Source organism: Martes martes (genome assembly GCF_963455335.1).
Source record: "Martes martes genome assembly, chromosome: 10".
Classification (NCBI taxonomy): domain Eukaryota; kingdom Metazoa; phylum Chordata; class Mammalia; order Carnivora; family Mustelidae; genus Martes; species Martes martes.
In genome coordinates this window covers 77,092,998-77,105,857 of record NC_137898.1, presented here as the reverse complement: position 1 = coordinate 77,105,857, position 12,860 = coordinate 77,092,998, and the positions used below count along the sequence as shown (strand labels likewise).

General features: G+C 35.7%; 1 protein-coding gene across 1 annotated transcript in view; it reads right to left on the bottom strand.

The window, feature by feature from the left end:
- Positions 1–12,860, bottom strand: part of DEUP1 (deuterosome assembly protein 1) — an 82,056-nt gene that overhangs the window by 47,192 nt on the left and 22,004 nt on the right. Inside the window, exon 5 of the mRNA XM_080816136.1 lies at positions 6,041–6,175. Coding sequence (XP_080672262.1) covers positions 6,041–6,175 — 135 coding nt within the window. The remainder of the gene's footprint in view (positions 1–6,040; positions 6,176–12,860) is intronic.

Here is a 12,860-nt window from a genome sequence, read left to right as displayed (position 1 = left end):
TTTTTTTCTAAAACCTCCATTTTGGATGAGGTAAAGAGAAAACGTAGTTGGAGAACCTCAGAGCAAAGACACAGAGTAGGGGAGGGGGCTTGGAGTAGGGAAGTCTTAATAAGTAAGAAAGAATGTTCAGAAGAGGAAAATTGTGGCTACAATCACACAACAGTTGAAAAGGTCAATAGGATGGAAAATAAACAAAATGAACAAAATTAAACAAAGACACTTGGATTGTAGGAAAGACTTGTCAACACGTATAACAAGGGTCAACAATTCTTAATGTACAAAAATTTCTTACATTCATAAGAAAAAGAGAACACAAAAGAAAAACTGGCAAAATTTATAAACAGGAAATCACGGAAAAGGAAATGGAAAAGGCTAAGAAGGAAAGGAAGAGATGCTCAACCTTACAGGTAGTCCGAGAAATGCAAAACAAATCAAGCCGTTCTGCTATCAGTCCAAGTTGGTAAAAATCAAAAGACTGATAACATTCCATGTTGGTGAATATATGAGAACCCCCACAAAATGTCCATGGATGGAAATTACTATAATCTTTTGGGAAGTAATATGCTAGTATTTATTTTAAAAATTTGAATAGACATAATACCCTGTGGCTCAAGAATTATTTCTAGGATTTTTAATCTAACAAAAGAAAAATACTAGCATTTAAAGATTTATGTACAAGGATATTTGTTACAGTATTATAATAGCAAAAAAACTAAAAACAACCTGAATGTTCATCAGTAAGGAAATGATTGAAAGAATTATGGTATAGTTACTATATACTACGATACATATGGTAATAGAAACCAAATTCTATTAAATATTATTCAGAATTAATTAATGACTTGAAAGAGTATCCATGAGGAAGGACAATTATTAAGTAAAACAACAAAATTTTAAAAAGGAAAAAATACACAACTTCCCCCAAATACATACTTTACATGTTTGTACAAACAAAAGAAAAAGTATGGAAAGAAAAACACCTATTATTTGTATTAAATCAATAAGAATAGAGAAGATGAAGGTATAAGTTTTACATTGGATTATTTTGTATTGTTGAATTCAGAGAACATATATAACTTATGTAATTCAAGAAATGTAAAGAATGAAAAATAAGAAAATGAAACCAAAATCAAACAAAAACCATAGTTTCTCACTGGCTTTAATAAAAATTCCAAATTCCTTGGCCAAGACTTTAAAGCTTATTATAATCTGTATTCAACTCACCAGGCTTACCAACTCCTACCCTTCCTCACCTTCCACAGGGACTCTCAGCCAACTGGCCCATTTTCAATACCCATAATTTGCCTTTTGCTCTCTTGCTTCAGTGATTTTACTAAAATCAAAATACAACCATTCTTCAAGGTCCAGCCCCCGTCCTACTCCTGCTGGAGGACAGTTGCTCACTTATCTCAGCCCAAATTTTTCCCTTACTCCTCTGAACTCTGAAAAGGTTTCCTATTCACTTGCCATTAATTATCTGTAAATATGTACATGTGTTGTCTCTACACCTAAGCTGTAAGGTTCCTGAGGTCAGGAACCAAGCAGTCTCAGACTTTTTAAGCAACTTGCCCATAGGCATGCAAAAACACATGTTTTTTAATTATATAATTAAGTGGTCACTTTTAAAAGTACCATCCTTTGAGACATGTAGACTAAATTCACCATTACAAATTTTCATGCACTTGAGACTTTACCCAGTGTTAGACCTACTCTGCTTATTTTCTTTTAGTTGGCATTTTTATCTGTAATAACATTGGTTACAAAGATGGTAATAGTTAACCTCTAATTTTTTCTAAGTTAGAGGGTAGTATTAGGTAATGTACCTGAAATTGATTACACTTCTCAGATAATAATTTTTGTTGAGCATCTAAAGAAACCAGATGAGTCTGATAGAGTATCTCTTGCTTGTCCCATTCTCTTGACTTTGCTCTAAATTCCTTTTTAAAAAGTGGGGGACAAACATAAATTGAAGAAAATTATTCACTTAAAAGCACAATGAATAAGGCTTCTTTCATTTGTACATCTTCATTCTAAACAACTACATCCATTCTTTCCTTATTTGGAAAACAAAATAAATATTAACTCACTCATCTTGGGTTTATTACTAGATATAGCTTCTGATTCTTATCACCAAACCTGTATTCTTAATTTTATTTGTTTGTTTTTATGGGATGAGGCTTGGACTGATTTAGTGACTTTGTCCCTTTGTGGATTTCAAGGCTACTGTCCAAGGTAAAGCCCAAATCAGCTCATTCTGGGGGAACAGAACAGCTATTTCAGGCCTAACTTAGGATACCAGCAGAGCTGCCCTGGGGGAGAAGTGGTGGAATGAGTTTGATGCAACATACTTAGTTCTACAAGTTTTTGTTCAAACTAGTGTATTTGTAGAACATGAATGTTCACAACTTAACACAAGGAAAGGATATGGCTTGGGAATCAATCAGTCAAGGAAGGCTATAAATTAGGAGGCTCTTACAGTAATTAAAGATGACCTGAAATTGAGTGGTAGTCGTAAGGCTGGAAAACTATGGATATGCCCCCCTTTAAATATACTATACCCTATGATAAATGGGCCATATTTATTAAGATGAATGGGAACAGTTCATATAAAGTTATTGACTTTGATTCTGACATTCCACAATTTAAAATTAGGTACACAAAAACAGGGTCTTCAATAATAGTGACAAATTCACAAAACTAGGCTCCTATACAAAATAGCTGATATTTCAAATTAATACAATGCAGATTTTAAAAATTCCTGTTTACTTTTAATTTTGGAAGGAACCTTTGGAGTTAGAAGTCAAAATATGGACAAGGTTGACTTACACGGTTCATATCTTTCAGATAATACTAGTATTTAGCAACACACACCCAACAATCTCAATCTTGAAAATAAATACTTCCCAGCATGCTTTAAGAGGAGGCAGGAGTGTTAACCTCAAATTCTACAACAGGTAGAAATGAGGTCAAGAATGAGGCCAAGTTGGCTAGAAATATGGGTCACAGAAATATCAGCAGGTGCTCGTAACAGTCCTGGTTTCTTGATTTTACAGATGTATTGGTTTCAAGACTGGCTTCAAGCCCTCACAACATATCCATAAGTTATGGGACCATAAAGAGACCTAGGGAGATTTATTAAGATTTTTTTAGGGGCTGGAGTTGTCCCCATTAGGTTTCAGAGAGTCCGTAGACTTGCCTAAACCTCTGGAGTAAATTCTCCACGGCTGGAAAAACTCTTCTGGTTCTTCAAGGTTGAGAGTGGGTCAGGGTCATTAAGATTAATTTCTAGGGGAAGTCCATTATTATATATGTTTTTTAATCCCTTTACTAAATACTGGAAGACAAACTCACATTTCCTTAGTGATGGTGTATGTCAAGGATTCTACAAAACTTCACCTGTAAGACGGCTTTCACTTTTTAGTATGAACATTTCACACTTACATAAAAGTAGAGATTTTTTAAAAATCCCATGTACCCTTCACCCAGTTTCACCACCATCAACCTAACCATCTCCATCCCCCCTCTCTCTCCACCTTTCTTTGTTGGACTGTTTTTTGTTTTTTTTTTTCAAGAATTTATTTATTTATTTGACAGAGAGAGATCACAAGTAGGCATAGAGGAAGGCAGAGAGAGAGGGGAGGGCAGGCTCCCCACTGAGCAGAGAGCCCGATGCGGGGCTCGATCCCAGGACCCTGAGATCATGACCTGAGCCGCAGACAGAGGCTTAACCCACTGAGCCACCCAGGCACCCCTGTTGGACTGTTTTTTTTTTTTTTTTTTTTTTTTGTTGGACTGTTTTTAAGACAACTTCCAGACCTCATGTATCCTCACCTCTAAAAGCTTCAGTGTGCATCTAAATATATACAAATGTGTATTTTTTTCTCATGTAACCACAATGTCACCTATAAGGTATTTTAACCCCAATTATTGGTGAAAAAATGAAATCTCTGGGAGGCTAACAACTTGCCTATAGGTCACAAGGCAAATAAATGAGTCAGTCAGGAAGTGTTCTAAATTATAAACTGTCATGTTCTTCCACATCAACATGCTATTTCCCATTTCTCTGTTACTAGACCAGTGAATAAACATTTGTCCCAAAGGAAAAACATGCTTAGATGCAGACACATTAATTTTTCATATGGCCCTAAATAAAAAGTGTTTCCATAATTATACAGATTAATCTACCTATACAGTGTGCTTAAAAATTTTTATATAAGTAGAAACCCAGCAAGTCATATATATATTATATATATAATATATATACATATTATATATATACACACACACATATGGTATATATACACATATGATATATATACGTGTGTGTGTGTATATATATGTATATATACATATATATATTTTTTAGAGAGAGTGCACGAGCAGAGGAGGGGAGTGGCAGAGGGAGAGAGATACTCTCAAGCAGCCTCCACCCCTAGCACAGACCCTGACATGAGGCTCGATCTCATGACCCTGACAGCATGACATGAGCCAAAATCAAGAATCAGATGCTTAATGGACTGAACCACCCAGGTGCTCCAGCTCATATTTTGCTACTAATTTCATCTATAAATTCATGAAATCTATTCTATGTAAATATTTCATTCCCTAAATGTAAAAGTATTCACACAAAGTACTTAATATTAATTTCAGACTTTTTTTTTGTCTGAATAATTTATATGGCTGTGGTTGTCCCATAAAACCCCATGAGAAATCAATCAAAAGGCTAATCAGTGGCTTGGTCTCAGCATTTTCAGTGAAAGCACATCTTTGGGCACCTTCTGAGACCAGGATATTTCTGAAGCCAGTCTGGTCATACCACCATAAGAGCCAGGTGGTTACATGTGGCACATGGTGCATTTTCCTATAGAGTCAATTTTACTTAGCAGTAGTAATTTTGTATTTTTTTAAAAAAATGTATATTATTCAGTAGAATGTAAAATTTATAGGAATTTAAGAGCTAAAACCCAAGTTTTTCAGTAAAGTTCTTGCAACAGGTTGATTTTAGGGTTGTGGTCCTAGATTTTTCTTTCTTCTTTTAAAGATATTTTGGAGGGAAAGTTTAAGAAGGACTGGGAATTGAAGAGTAAAATGCTGAAAATCAAACAGGGCAACGGCAGTTAGCTAGGAGGAAGATAAGAGGCAGGAGACCAGGGAAAAGGGCAAACCTGGGCTGGAATATGGGGGGTAAGAGAGAAGAACAGATCAATTCCTAGGTATGTACCTGGGTGAGAGGCCAACTATTATGTATCAGGCAAGAAGAAGGAAAGGAAATCACCAGCTGGGGATGGTAAGGGGGATGCTGGGTTTTAGGGCTTGAGAACAAAAGAAGAAATGGAATAGGCTATCTTGAGGTCAATTAATGAACAATAATGGAAGGCCTAGGAGCTGGGCTCAGGTTAGACAACAGGAATTTATAGTAGAATCTACCTGCTGTTACATGACCTCTAGCAGGAATGCTCAAGACCTCCGAAAAATAGTGGGTTTGCTTTTTCCAAGGTCGGGAAGTTAGGAGATAAAAATAAATGCGTCTGTGAATAGTAAGACAGAGATCTCTGAAGCTCTGAGTAATACATGGTTGCTATCTTGGAGTGGCACTACCTCTTTAAGAAAAAAACCCTGAAACCCCAAGCCCTCTTCCAAAAACTGTTGGGAGGCTTCATTGGGATTTAAGTACCCAATAGTTAAATAGCCATTAAAAGATTTATTAGATATTCAATTTAACTGACCCCAGGGATGTCCTTCAATTTCACTCAACATCTGCAGTTTCTTTGAACTCTATTTTTTTTTTTTTTTGGCTCTCCAAAAATGCTGATCTGTATAAAAGATGCATAAATCAAAGTGATGTTTTAATTCGCTAAGTGCCTAAAGGGAAGGTGCACTAAGAAAACACATTGAATGAGCAGCTGATTTGTAATGGTGTTTGTTACCACAGCTGTACGTGCCATGGAGCACAGCGGAGACCTGAGACCGCCAGCCTGTAGCAGCGGCAGGAATCGATCCTGACGGTGCAGGAAAGAAACTAACAAAGTACATGGCTCACCTCTAATTTCTGGTTCAAGTTGCTCAGTTCAAAGGGTGTTTCTTCTTTGAGGTGCGGTAACTCCTTTCGCCGACCTTTACTTTGTTTCATCTGGTGTAGTCTCAGTTTCTCAAAGCTATTCGTCAATTTGGAAAACTGGAAGTAAGAGAGAATGCTAACGTCTCACTGTGACTGGCCTTTCTGACTTTAATTCACAAGAGTTCTTTTCTTGGGCACGTCTTTGACAATTTAAGTCATGATTGGAAAATGCAGTAATGCTTAAATCTTCTGATTTGTGAAGACAGGACCAGTTATTAAAACTAAGTTATTGGAGCTGAACACCATTCGGTTTTCATGTGAATTTGGGGCTTCATCAACTGCACAGTTGCACAGTTAAATGAGTCACTCATTTAACAAAACATAAATGTTTTGTTTAGATTTGTTTTAACCATACGTAGCAAAGCTTACAAGTTTTAAAAACCAAGTTTTTTCTTTTATTTAGTGCCATCTTGTGTTGACAATTTTAATTTCAGTAACCCCTTCTATAAAATAACAAGTGTATATTTTATTCAAGAAACTGAATACTGAATTTAAAAGCTACAAACAGCATAAACTACTTATTCATGTTGATATAAGTTTGAATAAATTTAAGTATCAAATTGATACAATCTTTTTCTTATCAATAATTCTTTTAACTTAGACTGTACTATTTTTTCTGTTTTTTGTTATACCTTCAGTAATAGATTAGATGTAGCATGATCCATCAACATCTGTGAAGAAATTTCTAGATAGCTATTTATAAAAGTTTTTTGGTTTTATTTTGAATTTTGAAATAATTATACAATATAATTATACCATATAATATTAAACCAGGAAACTGACATTGGTACAATGTATGTGTATAGTTTTATGCCTTCTTATCACCTGTGTAGATTTGTGTGACCACAACCACAATCAAGATACAAAACCATTCCAACAGCACAGAGACCTCCCTGCCTTTGTAGTGATACTCAGATCTTTCATCTTCCCACCCCTAACTCCTGGCAACCACTAATTTATTTCTATATCTGTAATTTTGTCATTTGAGAATGTTATAAAATGGAATCAAATAGTATATGACATTTTGAGATTGGGTTTTTTTTGTCTCCATAATGCCCAGAAGATGCATGCTTGTATCAATAGTTCATTCCTTTTTATTGTTCAGTCTTATTCCATGGTATGGAGGGAACTGCATTTGCTTGACCATTCATTTTGCTTATTTCCAATTTTGGCTACCACAAATAAAGCTATGAACGGTCGTGTCTGCTTTTTCTGATATTAATATAGTCACTTGTTTTCTTTTTCTCATATTTTTAAAATTGAAATATAATTCACCTGCCATAAAAATCACCTTTTAAAAATAAAATTCTTTGGTTTTTAGTATATTCCATAGTTGTGCAACGATCAGATTACCTAATTTCAGAATATTTTCATACCACAAAAAGAAACCCCAGAATGTTAGAATGGTTATATATTTCCTCCTACCCCCAGTCCCTGGAAACTATTAATCTATTTTCTGTCTCTATAGATTTGCCTATTCTGATCAGTTCACATTAGTGGAATCATACATTATGTGGTCTTTTGTGTCTGGCTTCTTTTACTTTACACTTTCAAGGTTCATCTGTGTTGTAGCATGGATCAATACTGAATAATATTCCATTGCATGGATATGCCATATTTGGTTTCACTCTTCATCAATTGATGGACTTTGGGTTCTTTCTAGTTTTTGCGTATTACAAATAATGCTGCTATGAGTACTTGTGTACAAGTTTCTGTGTGGATACATATATTTATTTCTCTTGGGTACATAACTAGGAGTGAAATTGCTAGATCATATGGAAACTCTGAGTTTAACTTTTTAAGGCACTGCTGAACTACTTTCCAAGTGGCTGCACCATTTCCCAGTATTACTGAGAACATACAGGGTTCTAATTTCTCCATATCCTCAGTGACATTTGCTATTGTCCATCTTTTTGATTATAGCCATTCTGGCCAGGGTGAATGGATATCTCATAATTTGATATGCATTTCCTCAATGACTCATGATGTTGAGCATTTTTTCATATGCTTATTGGATACTTGTATAGCTTCTCTGAAAAAATGTCTATTCATATCTTTGCCCATTTTAAAGTTAGGTCATTTACTTTTTATTATTGACTAGTATGAGGTTTTTTTTTTTTTTTCTGGACACTAGTCCTTTATCAGATATATGATTTGTAAATATTTTCTCCCACTTTGTGAGTTGTCTCTTCATTTTCTTGATGGTGTCCTTTGAAGCACAGAGGTGGTTTAATTTTAGTGAGGTTAAATTCATCTGATTTTTCTTGTGCTTTTGGTGCCAAATCTAAGAAACCATTGCCTAATCCAAAGTCATGAAGATCTACTCTGTGTTTTTTCTAAGAGCTTTATGGATTAAGTTTTTACAGTTAGGTCTTTAATCCATTTTGAGTTCATTTTTGTTTATGGTTTAGGTCTAACTTAGCTCTTTTACATGTGGATATTCGGTTGTGCCTTTATGTTTGTTGAAAAGACTCTTCTTTCTCCACAGAATTATCCTGGCACCGCTTCTGCTCTGATTAGTATTTGCATGGTATTTTTTTCTACCTTTTTATTTCAAATTACCTATATAGTTATGTCTGAAGTGAGTTTCTGGAACAGAACACACTGTGAGGTCATATTTTCTTAATTTACTCTGTCAATATCCATCTTTTAACTCCGTATTTAGACACTTCCCATTTAATGTAATTATTGATATATTAGAGCTTAAGCCTTACTCTTGTTGTTCTTTTCTGTTTTCCAGTTTTTGGTGTCTCTATTTTAGCTTTTCTGTTTTCTTCAGGGTTATTTGAGCATTATTTATAATTCTTTCTTGGTTTATCTATAGGGTATTTGAATATTACCTATTTGAATAGCTTTCTCAATTGGTGATCTAGGTATTACATTATATATACATAACTCATTCAGTCTACTGGTGTCAACATCTTACCAGTTCAAGTGAAATGCAGAAGTTTTACTTTTCTTTATGTCTCTCTTTGCCCTGACCCATTTGTAACATAATTGTCTTAAGTATTCCTTCAACATACATTAAGAACAGCATTAGACATTGTTATAATTTTTGCTTTAGCTGTCAAACAATTTAGAAAACTCAAGGAGAAGGAAAGTATTGCATTTACCCATTTTTAAAAACTCTTTCCATTGTTTTTTCTTCCTTCCTGATATCTCAAGATTCTTTCTTTGTCATTTCCTTTCTGCTAAAGGAACTTTCTTTAGCCATTCTTTGAAGGTAGGTTTATTAGTGACAAATTCTCTTAGTTATCCTTCATTTGAGAAGGACTTGATTTCCCCTTCATTCCTAAGGATATTTTTTCTAGGCATAGAATTCTGGGTTGACATTTATGTTCTTTCAGCAACTGAAAAATGTCCAATATTCTCTGGCCTCCATGGTTTCTGATGAGAAATCTGTTATCTGAATTGATTCTTCCCTATAGGTAAGGTGTTATTTCTCTCTTGCTGCTTCCAAGATTTTTTTTTCTATGTCTGTTGGCTTTGCAAACTTTGCCTATAATGTGTCTCGGTCTTGGTTTCTCTGTATTTATCTTGTTTGACTTTCACCCAGATTCTTGAATCTGTAGTTTTATATCTTTTACCAAGTTTTGACACTTTTCATCTGTACTTCTTTGAATACTTTCTCAGTCCCACTCTCCTCTTCCTTCTGGGACTCTATGACACAAATTTCCAATCTTTTGTTATAGTCCTACATGTCCCTTAGCTTCATATTCTTTTAGTCTGTTTTCTCTCTGTTGTTCAGATCGGTTAATTTCCATTCCATTATCTTTAAGCTCACTGACTATTTCCTCCGTCCTCTTCATCCTACTTTTGAGTACATCCACTGAATTCTTTTAGTTTGGCTCTTTTATTTTCCAGAGGTAAAATTTCTAACTGGCTGTTTATTATAGTTTTGTTTCTTTGCTAAAACTTTCATTTGTTTCAGGTGTGTTTGTAATTGCTTGCTGAAGCATTTTGATAACAGCTGCTTTAAAATCCTTGTCAGATAGGGGCGCCTGGGTGGCTCAGTGGGTTAAAGCCTCTGCCTTCAGCTCAGGTCATGATACCAGTGTCCTGGGATCAAGCCCCGTATCGGACCCTCTGCTTAGTGGGGAGACTGCTTTCCCCTCTCTCTCTGCCTGTCTCTCCGCCTACTTGTGATCTCTGTCTGTCAAATAAATAAAATCTTAAAAAAAAAAAAATCCTTGTCAGATAATTCTAACATCTGTATTCACTCAGTGTTGCCATCTCTTGGTTGTCTTCTCATTCAAGTTGAGATCTTCCTGGTTCCTGGTGTGATGGGTGGTTTTTTTAATTGAAACTTGGACATTTTGGGTATTGTGCTATGAGACACTAGATTTTCTTTATGGATTGTGTTTCAGCCATCCTTTTCTGACAACACTATGGCAAGGAAAGGGAGATGGTACCTCATCACTGCCAGGGGGCAGTGGGAGTTCAGCTCTTGGCCTCAGTCGGTAACCCGAGGGAGACCTTCCTTATCCCTGCTGAGTGGGAATGGGAGTTCAGAATCCCCACTAGTCTTCAATGATACCACTTTGACTGGAGGGGCGTAGGTGCCTTATTATTGCCTCTCACCTGTCCTTCAGTGAAAGTGAAGTGAGGGCAAGTGGCCTCTTTACCACTGAGAGTTTGGTAAACATCCTGACTCCTCATTAGGCTTCCCTTGATACCACTCAGAGAGGAGGGGGATTGCCTCCTCACCACCAAATGGGCATATGAGTCCAGGCTCTCCACATGGCCTCCACTAACACCATGGGTTGGGGAGGGCCTTGCCAACACTTACTGATCACGAGATTCCTGGCTCTCCACTCCAGTCTTCTCTCACACCACCCAGGCTCAGGAGCCTGGACTACCTCATTACAAGCTGATGAGAAAGAGGCTGTCTACACAGTTTGTGCTGAGCTGGGGGTGGGTTTGGGACTGAAGTCTTTTTCTGTGGTGTTTGGCTGTAGTAGAGCAGTTATTATCTAAAAGTGTGTAATCTTGCTAAGCAGTCTTTTTCTGGGTCTTTTGGCTGCAGAAAGTAGGCATTCCTTGGGATTGTTTTTGTTTGTGCCTGGGTTGTCAACTTCTCCATTCCCCAGGATGGGATATAAGAGGCAAAGAGAAATCCCAGGGAACTCACCACTATGTCACTCCTTGGGTACCAAGGTCTTAGTTGGCCTGTCTCTCCCTCCACTTCTCAGAGTCTTCTCATTTTATAAATAATGTTCAGGCTTTCTAGTTTTAATTAGCAGGATCTAAATGCATCTACTCCATCTTTCCAAAAGTGAAAATCTCAAAAAAAAAATATATATATATATATATATACACACACACACACACACACACATACATATATATATATATACACATACATACACACACAATTTAATCATAGTTTCATAATGGATAGAAGGAAAATAAAATATTCTCTTTTTAAAAAGAAGCAGTTTCTATGAGAAAGTTCTGATAGAGTTGAGTTATTCAAAGAAGAGTATGGTAAAGTATATCCTTAAAATATTTTAGGAAAATGAAATTGTAGATAAACCAGGAATTTCAAAGAAGGAATCAGTAGAGTGAGCTAGCAGCAACCAAGACAGCATTTTCTAGTTAGAAGAATGACATATTATGAGCTATTATGCAAACCAGTTCTCTCTTTTTCCCTCTTTCCCTCTTTGCTGCTTTTCCCTCTTTAACGCTTTTCTTTCTTTTAACATGAGAAGAGAAGAAGAGCAGAAAACTGTAGTGGAAGCAGATGGCTGCTCTTTCACGAACAATGTAGTTTTCCCAAAATGTATCCTATGAAACACCTGTTTACAGTGTTTACACTGTAATAGTGTACTACAGTATAAGCTGGTTTTAGCTTAAAAAACAGAGTTCCATGATCAAATATGTTTTGAAAAATGATGGATTAAAAAGTTTAAATGGATTTGTTTGAAACAGGAATTTGCACAGCCTGTCATATGCTAGCATGCACTGTGAATGTCCAGGAGCCAAGAAGAAGTAAACAGCATTTCCTAAAACTTTCAATATTAGCATTCCACAGAACACAATTTTGTGAAATTGACATAAGGGTATTTGTTGGTTAGCCAGTAGCCAAGTAATAAAATGAAGCTGCAAAGCAACAAACGGCAGGGATTCATGTATTACATGACCTTTCAGCACCTGTAAACAAGCCTCACAACTTTTTAACAATGGATGTGAAAAAAAACCCCAGAGATTAAAGATCTGGTAAGCAGTGACTGAACTAATGAAATATAATTTTGAGATGGTATATCACTTGTATCTCCATTTCTTTATTTTTTTAAAACTTATTCCAGATCATCTTTATACTGAACAAATACAGTGATTTAATATATATGTTGGTATTTCAGAGCTTTATCATTACAGGAAAAACAAAGTTGATTGAGTTAAGTGTTAAATGCTTAGTCTTAGAAAAACCATTTAGTTTTGGAATTCAAGCTACCATCTAGTGGCAGCTCTTTGAATTGCAGGCAAAATGTCTAAATTTAAGAGCTAGCCAGTCTTTTAAGATTATGCTAAGCGGTATCAAATGTTTCATACCCAATCTTAATAGCTGATGACTTCCCTAAGAAGGTACTTAAGAAAGAATTAATTACTTCAAGCTCATTTAATTGTATCATCACTCATGAAATCTTTGCACTTCATAAATTGCATGATCAAACTGTTATTTCCCATTGATTCATTTATTAAGTTAAGCAAGGACAAGAGCAGCTACTAGATCTGAGATGCA